At 57.3% G+C, this 12,403-nt stretch overlaps 1 protein-coding gene across 1 annotated transcript; it reads left to right on the forward strand.

The window, feature by feature from the left end:
- The first annotated feature begins 4,073 nt into the window (after window positions 1–4,073).
- On the forward strand, window positions 4,074–8,006 carry SLC32A1 (solute carrier family 32 member 1). Its single transcript, XM_068987849.1, has 2 exons — window positions 4,074–4,466; window positions 6,819–8,006. Exons 1-2 carry the CDS (start codon window positions 4,074–4,076, stop codon window positions 8,004–8,006), a joined length of 1,581 nt encoding a protein of 526 aa, XP_068843950.1.
- Window positions 8,007–12,403: the final 4,397 nt, after the last annotated feature.

Genomic DNA, 12,403 nt, shown 5'->3' on the forward strand with positions numbered 1-12,403 from the left:
TATCAGTGTGTGGATGTGCTGGCCTGCGTCTGACCTGTGTGTGTTGCTCCGTCAATCTGTGTGACTCTACTGATGTACTTGAGTCTGTGTGTTGGTCCTCATTTCTTACTGCATCTGTCAACTGGCTTGTCATGCTCTGTGTGCAAGCAGCTGTCTGTATGTGCGTGCTGTGTTTCAACTCAGGGGGCCAAGCGGCGGCAAATTCCTCTCTTGAGGGTGCCCTTAGAGGAGTTAGTGGAAGAGTCTGGAGGCCGACAGTTTCACTAGAGCACAGACTGGCTTGTGACCAGCTAGCTAGGTCGTTCTGGTGGTCTCCTGAGGCTGCCTTCCAGGCCCCTTGCCCTTTGCCCTCCTCCTGTCCTTCATCCCTTTCCCTGAAGGTCAGCCCAGGACTGGAAGAGGTGAGGACAGGGAGGTGAGGCAAAGCCAGAAGAAGTGCATTCAGCTCACTTCGATTCAGCCCCGGTCGCAAGGCTTTTTCTTGTTGTACACTCACTTTCCTCCCAAACAATGAAAAATGGCCACTGGGTTGTAGTAATAACAACAACAATAATAAAAATAATCGCTACCATGTATTGTGCCTTTAGCACATGCTAATAATTTTACATACACAATCTCGTTGAATCCCCCTCAAGAACTCTAGGAGTCTGTTGCTATTTTCACATTTTAGTGATGAAAAAATGGAAGCTAGGAGATGTTAAGTGAGTCATCCGATGTCACACGGCTAGCACACGATGGAGCCGGATTTTGCCATGAGGGATGGGCTGTTCAGGAGCTTGCCACACCAGCCTTCAGCCTGCATTTACTGCCAACAGCAGGAGTGGAGGGAAACAGAGGCATTCCTCCCCCAACGGCTGGCATTTGATTGCAGCCGGAAGGAGTGGAGTCTAATTTTGAATTGTGTCTCTCTGGACAGCGGGGTGGCCAAACGCCAAACAAACAGGAAGAGGGCATGGAAGGACAAGACGAGATCGTGGAGGGGAAGCACAGTGGAGGAGCGTCAGAGCTATGTCAGCCCAGCTCTACCCTAGACTCTGTGTGACCTTGATCGGGACACCTTCCTGTTGAGCCTGGGTTGGCTTTTCTGTACAATGAGAAAGAAAGTGAGGCTTTGTTTCTGATGTTTCAGGGATGGTTTAAAACACTGCAGAGAGGGTGATTGTCCTGAGGTTCTCCCTACCCAGACGGAAGAACTAGGGTTAGGAGTAGTGGACAGGCCATGCTTATATCGTCTTCAGCTGGGAGAGAATCACACACACACACAGTAAGGCTTTAAGAAAGTTAGTTGAATGATAGAATAAATGAGTGAATGAGTGAATGCTCACTACTAAGAGAATTTCACCTTGGGTCCTACAACAGTGAACATCACCAGATAAAAGGAAAGAGAGAATAAACACTCTGGACCCTCATAAAATCCACACATGAATTGGCAATGCCCAACTAACGCATGGGACATGCAACAGAGGATGAGACGGTTGGATGGTGTCACCAACTCAATGGACATGAGTTTGAGCAAGCTCTGGGAGTCAGTGATGGACAGGGAAGCCTGGTGTACTTCAATCCATGGGGTCGTAAGGAGTTGGACATGACTGAGCAACTGAACAGAACTGAACTGATGCATAGATGTTATTGATTCACTTGTCAAAGAAGGCATTAATGACCATCTTCAGGTCTGAGCATGTATGGGGTGGAAGAGGGCACTAGGGGACTCGACTCCCTGCCCGGATCATCTGTGCAACCAAAGAATTTCACCAAGAACAGAAAAGGGAGTGATGAGGATTAGGCGATATAGATTTTTGTCTCTAAGAATCTGTAGGTAAAAGAGTCTCTCTCTCCAGCATCTGGGGTTGGAAGTGGGGAAGGTCTCTGTATAGGGTGAATTCCTGGGATGGGAGATCAGAATTTTTTTTTTTTTCTTCAAAGCCTCCTTGGAGAAGTGAATTTCTGTTTAGGGGGAAGGACCTCTGTCCCGAGTCCCATCATTGTTTGGAGGATCTGGGTTTGGGAGAGGGCTCTGTGGAAAGGTTTTCTTGTCACAGTGGCTGGGAGGATGCTTCAGGTTAGGACAGACAGACAATTTCTGTCTTGGTTTCTGTCAGGCAGGATCTTGGGGAAGGGGGTATTTAAGAGGGTCCCTGGGAGGGATTACAGCATCTCTGCCCAATGTGGTGGAGGTTCCCTATCTGGAAAGGAGCGTCTCAGAGGCTGTGAGGAGCCGGGGGTGGGAGTGAGGAGAGGGAGGCGGGTAGAGGAAAGCCTGTCTTGCCCTGGCAGCTCCAACTGGCCAAAGCCCTCAGGCCGCCCTACTTGTGCGCTGACGTGAGCTAATCTAGAAATACAGCAGGAGAGACGGAGACAGGGATTCTCAGAGAGCCTGGGTTTTGGGAAGGGGTTCACTAGGAGCCCCTTTCTTTTCGTTGCCTTCGGATTCTCCCCATCCTACTCTAAGCCACAGCCACTGGCTCTCCTCCACCTCAGCCGGCAGGGCCAGGTCGCTGACGCTTCTGTTTACCGCTTGAGTCCGAGGGCAGGAGCCCAGCTGGGAACACATGGAGCCGCGGACCCGCACGGAGACACGACTACAAAAGGACTCCTACAGGCAAAAACATTCGGAAATGCATCTACACATACAATCCAGCACACAAGCTCTGTGCACACAGGGGCTTAGATGAGGCGCAAAACTACACATTCACAGAATAAGCACGGTTACCAAATCTCACCCTCGGAATCCACTCAGATCCGGCCCGGAGCAATAGCTGATACCGTGTCGGTCTTTGTCTCTGAGTCTCTCTCCTGCTCTCGAGCGCACACACATGCCACCCACTCAACAGCAACAGTCTAGGTTTGCACGGCCCGCGGCGGCCGCGGGGCCAGCAGGGTCGGAGCGCACCGCGCGCCTCTGCGCCCTGGGCACTCTGCGGGTCTTTCTTTCCTCTGTGCCAGGCACTGGCTGCGCCCTTCCGCGGCGCCAGCACTCGCAGACCCGCCTCGAGGCTGTCGACAGGTGCCTTCCGTTCTTCCTCCTTCCAGACTCCCAAACGAAGAGTAGCAAACAGCCAACCTTTCGCCTTCATTCTGCATATTTGGAGAACGGCTGGCGGCGAACAACCCGCCGAATCACTTCCATCTCGGCATCCCTGGACGGAAGGAGACAGCCCCAGGGACCGAGGCCGGAGCTGAACCTTCTTGAGAGTGGGCCCCCCACTTCTGCCGCACCCTTCTGCCTTCAAGGGGGGCCTTGCAACCAGGTCCAAGTGCCAGTGATGGGTGCTGGGGAGACAGAGCGATGCCCTGACGGCCCGCGCTGCCGGAGACAGGTAACTGTCCTGCTGCCTTCCCGGGCATCTGGACCAGTCCTTGGCGAGAGGATCTGGGGCTGAAAGGCTCCCGGACTCTGGAGGGGGTAGCTAGGGACAGGGGACCGAAAGCATCTGCCCGCTCGGGCCCCCTCCCTCCCTGCGGCTGCGAGATGGGAAGGGCCAGGATCGGAGTTTAGCACCTCCCCCAGAAATGCAGCACTCTGGCCCCCACCCCGCCCCCGCACCCCTCCTTCGCGCGCTCCCTCCCGCTCCCGTCCGTGGGCGCCCTTCTCCGGGCCCCATCTCGGTTCCGGAGTCCCTTGGTGCCCCCTTTCTCTTCTCCTTGCCCCCTCCTCACGCCTCCTGCCTCCCGGAGTTTCTCCCTCCCCAGCCCCCCTACCCGCATCACCGCCTGATTCCGAGGGGCGGGAGCGCTTTGGGCTGCGCGCGGGTGGGGGCGCCGCGCCAGCTTCGCGTAGCCGCTCTGACGCCGCCGTCGCCGCCGCCGCCCTCCGCAGCCCAGCCTCGCGCCCCGCGGCAGCTCCGCAGTGCACTCGCCGCCGCCGCTCCGCCAGCCCCGCTGCCCGCCCGCCGGGTCGGCCTCCAGCGAGCCTCAGACGCCAGCGGAGGAGGTCATGAGCCAGAGCGCCCCGGGGCGCCGCGGGGAGAGCGAGCGAAGATAGCGCCCTCGCAGCCCCCTGGCCCTCGCCGCCTGGCCGCGCGTCCCCCGGGTCCCCGGTCCCTGCTGTCCTTTCCTCGGGCCCCGCCGCCGCCATGGCCACCCTGCTCCGCAGCAAGCTGTCCAATGTGGCCACATCCGTGTCCAACAAGTCCCAGGCCAAGGTGAGCGGCATGTTCGCCAGGATGGGTTTTCAGGCGGCCACCGACGAGGAGGCGGTGGGCTTCGCACACTGCGACGACCTCGACTTTGAGCACCGTCAGGGCTTGCAGATGGACATCCTGAAAAGCGAAGGCGAGCCCTGCGGGGACGAGGGCGCCGAACCACCCGTCGAGGGAGACATCCATTACCAGCGCGGCGGTGGCGCGCCCCTGCCGCCCTCGGGCTCCAAGGACCAGGCCCTAGGAGCTGGTGGCGAGTTCGGAGGCCACGACAAGCCTAAGATCACGGCGTGGGAGGCAGGCTGGAACGTGACCAACGCTATCCAGGTGAGCGCGGGATTCCCAGCTCTGCCTGTCCCCTCCCCCGACTCCCCCACCCCCAGTTCTGCGCACCAGGCTCTGCCGGAAGCAGAGTCCCTTGGAGATCTCAGCCTCAAGACCCCCTCCAGTACCCGGACTCTCGGCTTTCCCCATCCCTCTCAGCCCTGCGCGGGGATCTACGCCCCCAGGCGATGTGTCCTCCCCCTGGTCCGGCCCCTCTCCCGCGTCCTCGGCCGCGGGATGGCAAAGCTGAGGTTCGGTCAGAGATGCTTGCCCGGAGACCCTGCAAAAGCGAGGGAAACGGGGGGAGGGGGAGTGGGGAGGAGTGAGGGAGAAAGAAAATCAGGATAGGAAGGAACAGTGTCGCCTGGGACTCCGGAATGGATTCACAGCTGCATTTTCAGTAGAAAGGAAGAGGGGGGAATCGCTGTGCGGGGAGTCTCCTCCCCCGACACACACGACACACGCGCACAGACAGCGTGTATGTACATAGATAGACACACATACCCACAGCCCCCCTCCCCAACGAAGAAACGCAGGTCACAGGTTCACACGACATCCGTCTATACATAGACCACAAGATTATCCTCAAATGCACCTTCATACACCCCTACACCTCCCGCACACTGAAACACATACCTCTACATACCAAGGGCACACACACAAACCTTTTTAAACATAACTCACATACGCACAGATTCATGCATACAGGATCCACGCGCTGTCTCTGGTGCAGTCCTGTCGGGGACAAACAAGTATTCACAAATATGCACACACACAAACACATACGTGTGACCACACAAGCACAACATGGTCTTTGGTGCCCCAGCGCTGCCTGCCCACAGACTCACCCCTCTCGGCCGAAATCCCTGTTTCCTGGGACAAAAAGGCGACCAGCTCCTCCACGTGTGACCCTGGCGGAGCCGCCTCCAGATGCTCTGAACCTCCTCTGGTCGTCACCCCGTCCCCCTACGGTCAACCCTCAGTCCCCACCAGGCGGCGCCGGTTTCCACCCAGAGCGGGTTTGCAGTCTGCACAACGACCCCGGGCGCCGACGAAGGCGGGCCGGCCGCAGCTCGCCGGGCACAGGAGGCCTCGGCCCCGGGCGTCCCCGGGCCCTGCGGCTTTGCAACCCAAGCCCTATCCTCGGCGTCCCCGGAGCGCATGGTCGCTGGGGCGCAGAACGTGGGTTTCTCAGGAGTTGGAGGCCCAGATAGGGTTACTCAGGGACCCGGGCTCCGCGGGACTCTTAGGGGCCCCGCTCAATAAGTGACTCAACCCAAGATGCCTCCCCCTCCAGGGCCGGGTAGGACGGCCAAGCGCAATCAGGGACCGGGGACCGCACCAGCTTCGGCCTCTGCTCGCGCCTCCACCTGGGGCATCTTTAAAGGGCTCGTTCGGTTGGCCTGGTGGGAGGCCAGGGTGGGAAGCTGGAGGCCTGCAAGCCTCGGGAGCCCTGGATTTCGTTAGCTTTGCTTCCCCATGTGGATTCTAAACCTTCCTTCCACAGCTCTGCCTGCCTCATCCCGCAGCTTCTGGTTCTCGACTCTGGCTTGATTCCGCCTTCGACCCAGCGCTCGCGCTATCCCCGCAGGCCCCTCATCCTGCCTGCCTCCACCCCTCAGTCCCTTTCCTTAGGGATCCGTCTCTGCGCCCCAATTCCGGCCTGGCCCTAAGACTGCCCTATCCTGCCTCCCTGCCCCCGCGCCCCCTGGCCTCACCCGACTCGAAACCCTTCGCAGGCAACCTCTCTTTCCCTCCCTTGCAGCCCCCCTGAGGCTGGCCTCATGCTCAGCTCCTCTCCCTCCCTCTCCCGACTCCTTTCCCTCCCGCTGCCGCTTTTACAGTTTCCTCCTTCGGTTTGGCCCTTCGGCCCCTGCGTTTCCCTCTTTAGCTTCCGTGCACCCCATTCCGCCCCACCTTAGACTCCGTGCCCCCTTTTCTTAGTGGCCCAGGCCCCGCTCTCTACCTTTCTCCTTGCCCTTTTCCGGCCACGCCCCCTCCAGCCCCTTCTCGCCTTCTTCCGAACCACCCCCAGGTATCTCCACCTACCCTTTCGTCTTTGTAGCTTGACAACCACCCCCCAACTCAGCCCGCTCTCCAGTTCCCAGCCACTAAGCATACCTCTTCTCGGTTCCGTCCCTCGCCATCTCTGACTCAACGTCCACGTTCCCCCTTCAGGCCGCTCTACAGCCTCATTCCAGCCTACCCTTAACCTCTTCTCTCAGAGACTTAGGCCCAGTTCTCACTTCCTTAGCGCTCCCTTCCGGCGACACCCTTAATGCACTCCCCTAGACCCTCCTCCGCCGAGACCTCCTCCTCTGAGCGCCCGGGTTTGGTTGCTTCTTCGCTCCGCAGGGTATGTTCGTGCTGGGCCTGCCCTACGCCATCCTGCACGGCGGCTACCTGGGATTGTTCCTTATCATCTTCGCCGCCGTGGTGTGCTGCTACACCGGCAAGATCCTCATCGCCTGCCTGTACGAGGAGAACGAGGACGGCGAGGTGGTGCGCGTGCGGGACTCGTACGTGGCCATTGCCAACGCCTGCTGCGCCCCGCGCTTCCCCACGCTGGGCGGCCGTGTGGTGAACGTAGCGCAGATCATCGAGCTGGTGATGACTTGCATCCTGTACGTGGTGGTGAGCGGCAACCTCATGTACAACAGCTTCCCGGGGCTGCCCGTGTCGCAGAAGTCCTGGTCCATCATCGCCACGGCGGTACTGCTGCCTTGCGCCTTCCTTAAGAACCTCAAGGCCGTGTCCAAGTTCAGTCTGCTGTGCACATTGGCCCACTTCGTCATCAACATTCTGGTCATTGCCTACTGCCTGTCGCGGGCACGCGATTGGGCCTGGGAGAAGGTCAAGTTTTACATCGACGTCAAGAAGTTTCCCATCTCCATCGGCATCATCGTGTTCAGCTACACGTCGCAGATTTTCCTGCCTTCTCTGGAGGGCAACATGCAGCAGCCCAGCGAGTTCCACTGCATGATGAACTGGACGCACATCGCCGCCTGCGTGCTCAAAGGCCTCTTCGCGCTCGTCGCCTACCTCACCTGGGCCGATGAGACCAAGGAGGTCATCACGGATAACCTGCCCGGGTCCATCCGCGCCGTGGTCAACATCTTCCTGGTGGCCAAGGCGCTGCTGTCCTACCCCTTGCCCTTCTTCGCTGCTGTCGAGGTGCTGGAGAAGTCGCTTTTCCAGGAAGGCAGCCGCGCCTTCTTCCCCGCTTGCTACGGCGGCGACGGGCGCCTCAAGTCGTGGGGGCTGACGCTGCGCTGCGCGCTGGTGGTCTTCACGCTGCTCATGGCCATCTACGTGCCGCACTTCGCGCTGCTCATGGGCCTCACCGGCAGCCTCACGGGCGCCGGCCTCTGCTTCCTGCTGCCCAGCCTCTTCCATCTGCGCCTGCTCTGGCGCAAGCTGCTGTGGCACCAGGTCTTCTTCGACGTCGCCATCTTCGTCATCGGCGGCATCTGCAGCGTGTCCGGCTTCGTGCACTCTCTGGAGGGCCTCATTGAGGCCTACCGAACCAACGCGGAGGACTAGGGCGCGCGGGAGCGAGCCGCGGCCGCGCTCCCGCGCTCTCCTCGCTCCCCACCCACCCCACCCCCACCCACCCCGCGCGCCCCGCTGCCGCCGCGCTTGGGAAGCCAAGCCGTCAACATCTCTGGTTCCTAGTTTCTGATTCTGCGGGTTGGGGGTGGGAGGGGCTAGGGATCCACCATCCATCGCGTCTGCGTTTCTGTTGTCCTTTCTTTTTCACAAAACACCCTGGTTTCGGGGGAGGCGGGGGGCGCATCTGCGGGCAAGGTTTTCTGTCCTTCCAGTAGGGGCCCCGACACTTTGGTCCCTGTCACCGAGAGGAGGGGTGGGAAGGGAGGGAGAAGGGGGCGCAGCTCGCTGGCGCGGAAACTTGACCTTGGGGGGGACATTTCACAGCCATCAGTGCTCGGAATCTGCAGCGTCCGGCCATTTCCAGCAAGAGCGCTTCCCATTCCGGAGACATTTCAACCCCGCAGCGGGAAAGGCTGGCTGGGAAATCCGTTTCGGGTGGGCGAATTTCCTTCAGCCTAGCGGAGAGGCTAGGAGCCGCGGCGGGGCTGGCTTGCCTGCGGTTTTCAGGAATCCAAACTCATCCTGCGCAATTTATCAGGTTGTGGAACTGTTTTACTGTGCGTGTGGTGTGCTCGTGGTGAATAAGGTGAAATGTATACCAGAAAAAAAAATCTATCTCTAATTTAGAGCGCGGTGCATAATTATACCCGCAAATAAAGAAGAAACAAAGGCGCTCGCGGCCCTGGCTCAGTTCTGCATTTTCGAACGCGCGGGAATCCGGGCTCTAGCCCTCCCGGATGAAGCAATTGGGAGCAAAGAGGCAGCTGTAGGGAAAGAGTCCCGGGAGAGGAGGGGGAGGCTCTCCAGGTGCTTGGGGGACTCAGGCGGTGCGCCCAGAGTTTCCGTGTGACCTTGGTCCCCAGCCGCCAGGACTAGGCTTTTTTTTTTTTTTTTTTTAAACCCAACTCTCTTCCTGGGAGTTGGATCCATCTGAGAATTTGGTGGATGCTCTCAACTTCCAATCCTTTTAAAAAAGTTTTTTCTGTGTACAAAATTCCTTCCCTGCTGGCTCATTGGTAGAGAATTCACCTGCCAATGTAGGAGAGGCAGGCTGGATCCCTGGGTGGGGAAGATCCCCTGGAGAAGGAAATGGCAACCCACTCCAGTATTCTTGCTTGGGAAATCCCATGGACAGAGGAGCCTGGCGCGCTACAGTCCATGGAGTCCCAAAGAGTCAGACACCACCTAGCAGTTAAACAACAACAAAAGCTCTACAGGGTTTTCAACAAATATGTATAGACAGCTCACCAGAGATGAGGACTGTGCTGGCTTCCTGGAGAAACAAACCCAGCTCTGTCCTCCTGGAGCTTACAGTCTAGAAGAGGAGAGAGGGGCAATAGACAAGGACTCTGAAATCCACAGTATGACTTACAGGCTGTAAAGGAAATCAGCAGGGCTCTTGTGTATTTCCCAGGGTGGGAACCAACCCGGCCTCCCACGCATCTCTCCCCCTGGAGAATCCCCCTTCAGTCCCCTCTGTGTGGAGTTTACATAGCCACAGTGAAGAGATCCGACTATTTAGATTCACCAAGCACAGCACTTTGTGTTCCAGCCTCCCCCTTTTTTGAGCAGCCTATCTGAGGAAGTGTTTACTTGAAATACCCAGAGGACGCAGTTCTTTTTTGTGCGCAGATCCTACTCCAGGCGCAACCCTCGCGTCCACGGCGTCAGTCTTGGGAAAGATGAGAATGGGTCGTGGTTAGACTCTCCAGATGAGATCTGCGTGCTCAGGACGGCTGGCCGTTCTCACTGAGAGAAGTCATGCTGGAGGTTTTTGGTCTCTCCCATCAAGGCAGAGGCCTCGTTTAGAACGATTTCTCCCGGAGCAAAGGGCACACGGGGGAAAGAAGGGGGATACTACCGAATGCACGGTGGCCATTTCTCTCTGCCCCATGTGACAGGCGTGGGTGAGTGTGTGTCGCTGAGCGAGAGAGAGCAGCTTACGCGATATCCCGCGGGGCGTGGGGTGGGGTGGGGGCATGAAGAGTCTTGATGAATGTGTGTGCCTGCCTCCGTGTGCAGACCATCCATGAACGCCTGCCTGCGACAGAGGTAACTGCGCACTGCCCTGGTTCCGCAGTCACCCAAAGGGAGTGGGAGCGCAAGGGGGATAAAATTAGGTTCCCTTGGCCGCCCGAGGCTCTGAGGATTTAAACCGGCCATTTGAGATGCCTGCTATCATCCGCCTGATGCCCCGTTGTCACTCTTGTCGCGAGCTGGAATCCGGAGCTGGCCAGAAGATTCTGCGTTTCCCGTCCTCCTACACCTTCTGACGTTTCCCAGACCGGGGCAGCTTGTCCCGCCTTCGTGGCTCCTCGGCGGGTCCACGCACCCTTGGGTGCTCTCTGAATCGGAGCTCGGTTCATAGCCTTCAGAAAAAGCCCGGATTTCTGGAGTGGAAGTGAAGGTAGGAGCGTCACGCTGCACCAGCTCCGTCCTTCCCGTCTTTGAAAGGACAAAAGAGACACCAAGCACGCCCTGGACAGCGGGTGCCACCTCCGCGGACCCGCCTGGATCCGCTGCACTGCATCATAGCTCCGGGCTTTGTGCTCAGCTCCCGGGAGCCCGGGTCACCCCCCTAAATCGTCCACCGCCCCCTCCTCCCCTCCACCCGCCTGGGCCCTGAAGGACCGAGGCGGGAGAGCCAAGCTCCTAGGCGCCCCAAGGGAAACTCTGCCCCGTCGTGGGCAATACACTCATCCCCAGGCCTGCATTCAGGCCTACGAAAATGAAAGATGAGATCCATCTCTGCCTCCCTCAACCCACAACAGCAAAGTGCATGAATGGAAGCTGAAGAGAGCTGAGTTCTTTGCAGGGGTTCGCTGGGAGCTCGCAAACCCGAATTCGAAGGAGGCAGAAAGGGCCAGCAAGGTTCATTCGGGAGTCGAACTGAGGAGCGAGGGAATCCACCTCAGGACCCGTCCCCTCCATCCCCTCCCCGCATCAGTTCCTGTCTGTTCTTACGACGAATCCTGGCTCCGGGCACTTCGGACCGCCATCCAGCTGGGTGGCTTGAGAACCACCAAGATCCTTATCCTCGCAAGGAAGCCGCCACCGTGTTCCGAGCCCGCTCTGCCGCGCCCCCTAGCGCTGAGAGTGCAAAGCTGCCGGCGCTCACAAGGTTCTCCACCTTCAGCATTCTCAATGCTTCTTGCCTCCCTGCCACTCCGTACTCTCTCATCTCCCTTCCCAGTGGATAATGATTGCTTTTCTCTAGTGCTTTACTCTCAAGTCCTCCCTATTTCAAAAGTGGGCTTTTGATGGTCCCCTGCCACTCAAACATAGAAGGATGCTAATCAGGGACGTGTTTTATTAAATGACAAACCCTACCCCAGGGACTCATATATTTTCCACTCTAGGGGCTTTGGAGGGAAGAAGGGAGTCAACCGGGCTCCACGGACACCAGTCAGGAAGTGGAGAGGGGCACAGCTCAACTTGAGGAGGGAGGTTGGCTGAATTAGTTCCAGGCTGCAGTTTGTGTTGGATCGGCTCCATGTGTCTCTCTCATCCTCTTTAGATTCAGAGCATGTTCTCATGACTCATGGTGAGAGGGCAGTCTAAGCCACACAGGCACAGGTAAAGCCTCTGCTCAGATCACATTTGGCTAACAGTCCGTAGGCTAAAAGTGAATTCCATGGCCAAGTTCAATATCAATGACTACAGTGAGAGAAGCCCAACAGAGTCACATGGCATTACAGAGGAATGGAGAACTGGGAGCAATAATCAACCTACCTCCTTTATTCATAGTGCTCTTTTTTTTTGCTGGAACGGTAATACTTTCACAAGATTAAAACATCAAAACTATGTGAAAAAGTATGCAGTGAAAAAAATCTCCCACACCTGACCCACTCACCTTGTCCTTTTTCTTTACAGGCAAACTCTTAGTTTCTTGTCTATCTATTCACACACGAAAATACAAGCAAAACACTATATATTTTCTACACTCCACCCCCTCCCACCTTTCTTAAAGGGAGTTCCTATAAATTACACTCATTTCTTTTAAAAATGTATCTTGGAGACTTTCCCACATTGGTATACACAGGTGTAGTCCTTGAATTTACATTCAGTTGTATCTTCTGTGTTCTGCTCTGCCCTGCTTACTCTGTTTAATGATGGATTCCTTCAGATGTGAGATCATGACTTATGTTGGAACACAACACCTTTCATCTGATTTTGCTGCTAGACTGGCTCCCTGTTTGGCCTAGAAGTGTTGCTAGATGTTCCTGAGAACGTTTTTTTTGGGGGGGGTCTCATCTCTCCATAAGGATGTTTATTACAGAACCACCTTTTGGACCACAAGGAGATCCAACCAGTAAATCCTAAAACAG

This window comes from Capricornis sumatraensis, chromosome 15 (assembly GCF_032405125.1).
Source record: "Capricornis sumatraensis isolate serow.1 chromosome 15, serow.2, whole genome shotgun sequence".
Classification (NCBI taxonomy): Eukaryota; Metazoa; Chordata; class Mammalia; order Artiodactyla; family Bovidae; genus Capricornis; species Capricornis sumatraensis.

Excerpts from the sequence above, each read along its gene's own strand:
- SLC32A1 (XM_068987849.1), top strand. The coding sequence starts at position 4,074 with ATGGCCACCCTGCTCCGCAGCAAGCTGTCCAATGTGGCCACATCCGTG. Across the intron at positions 4,467-6,818 it reads ACGTGACCAACGCTATCCAG|GGTATGTTCGTGCTGGGCCT; the intron begins GTGAGCGCGGGA and ends TTCGCTCCGCAG.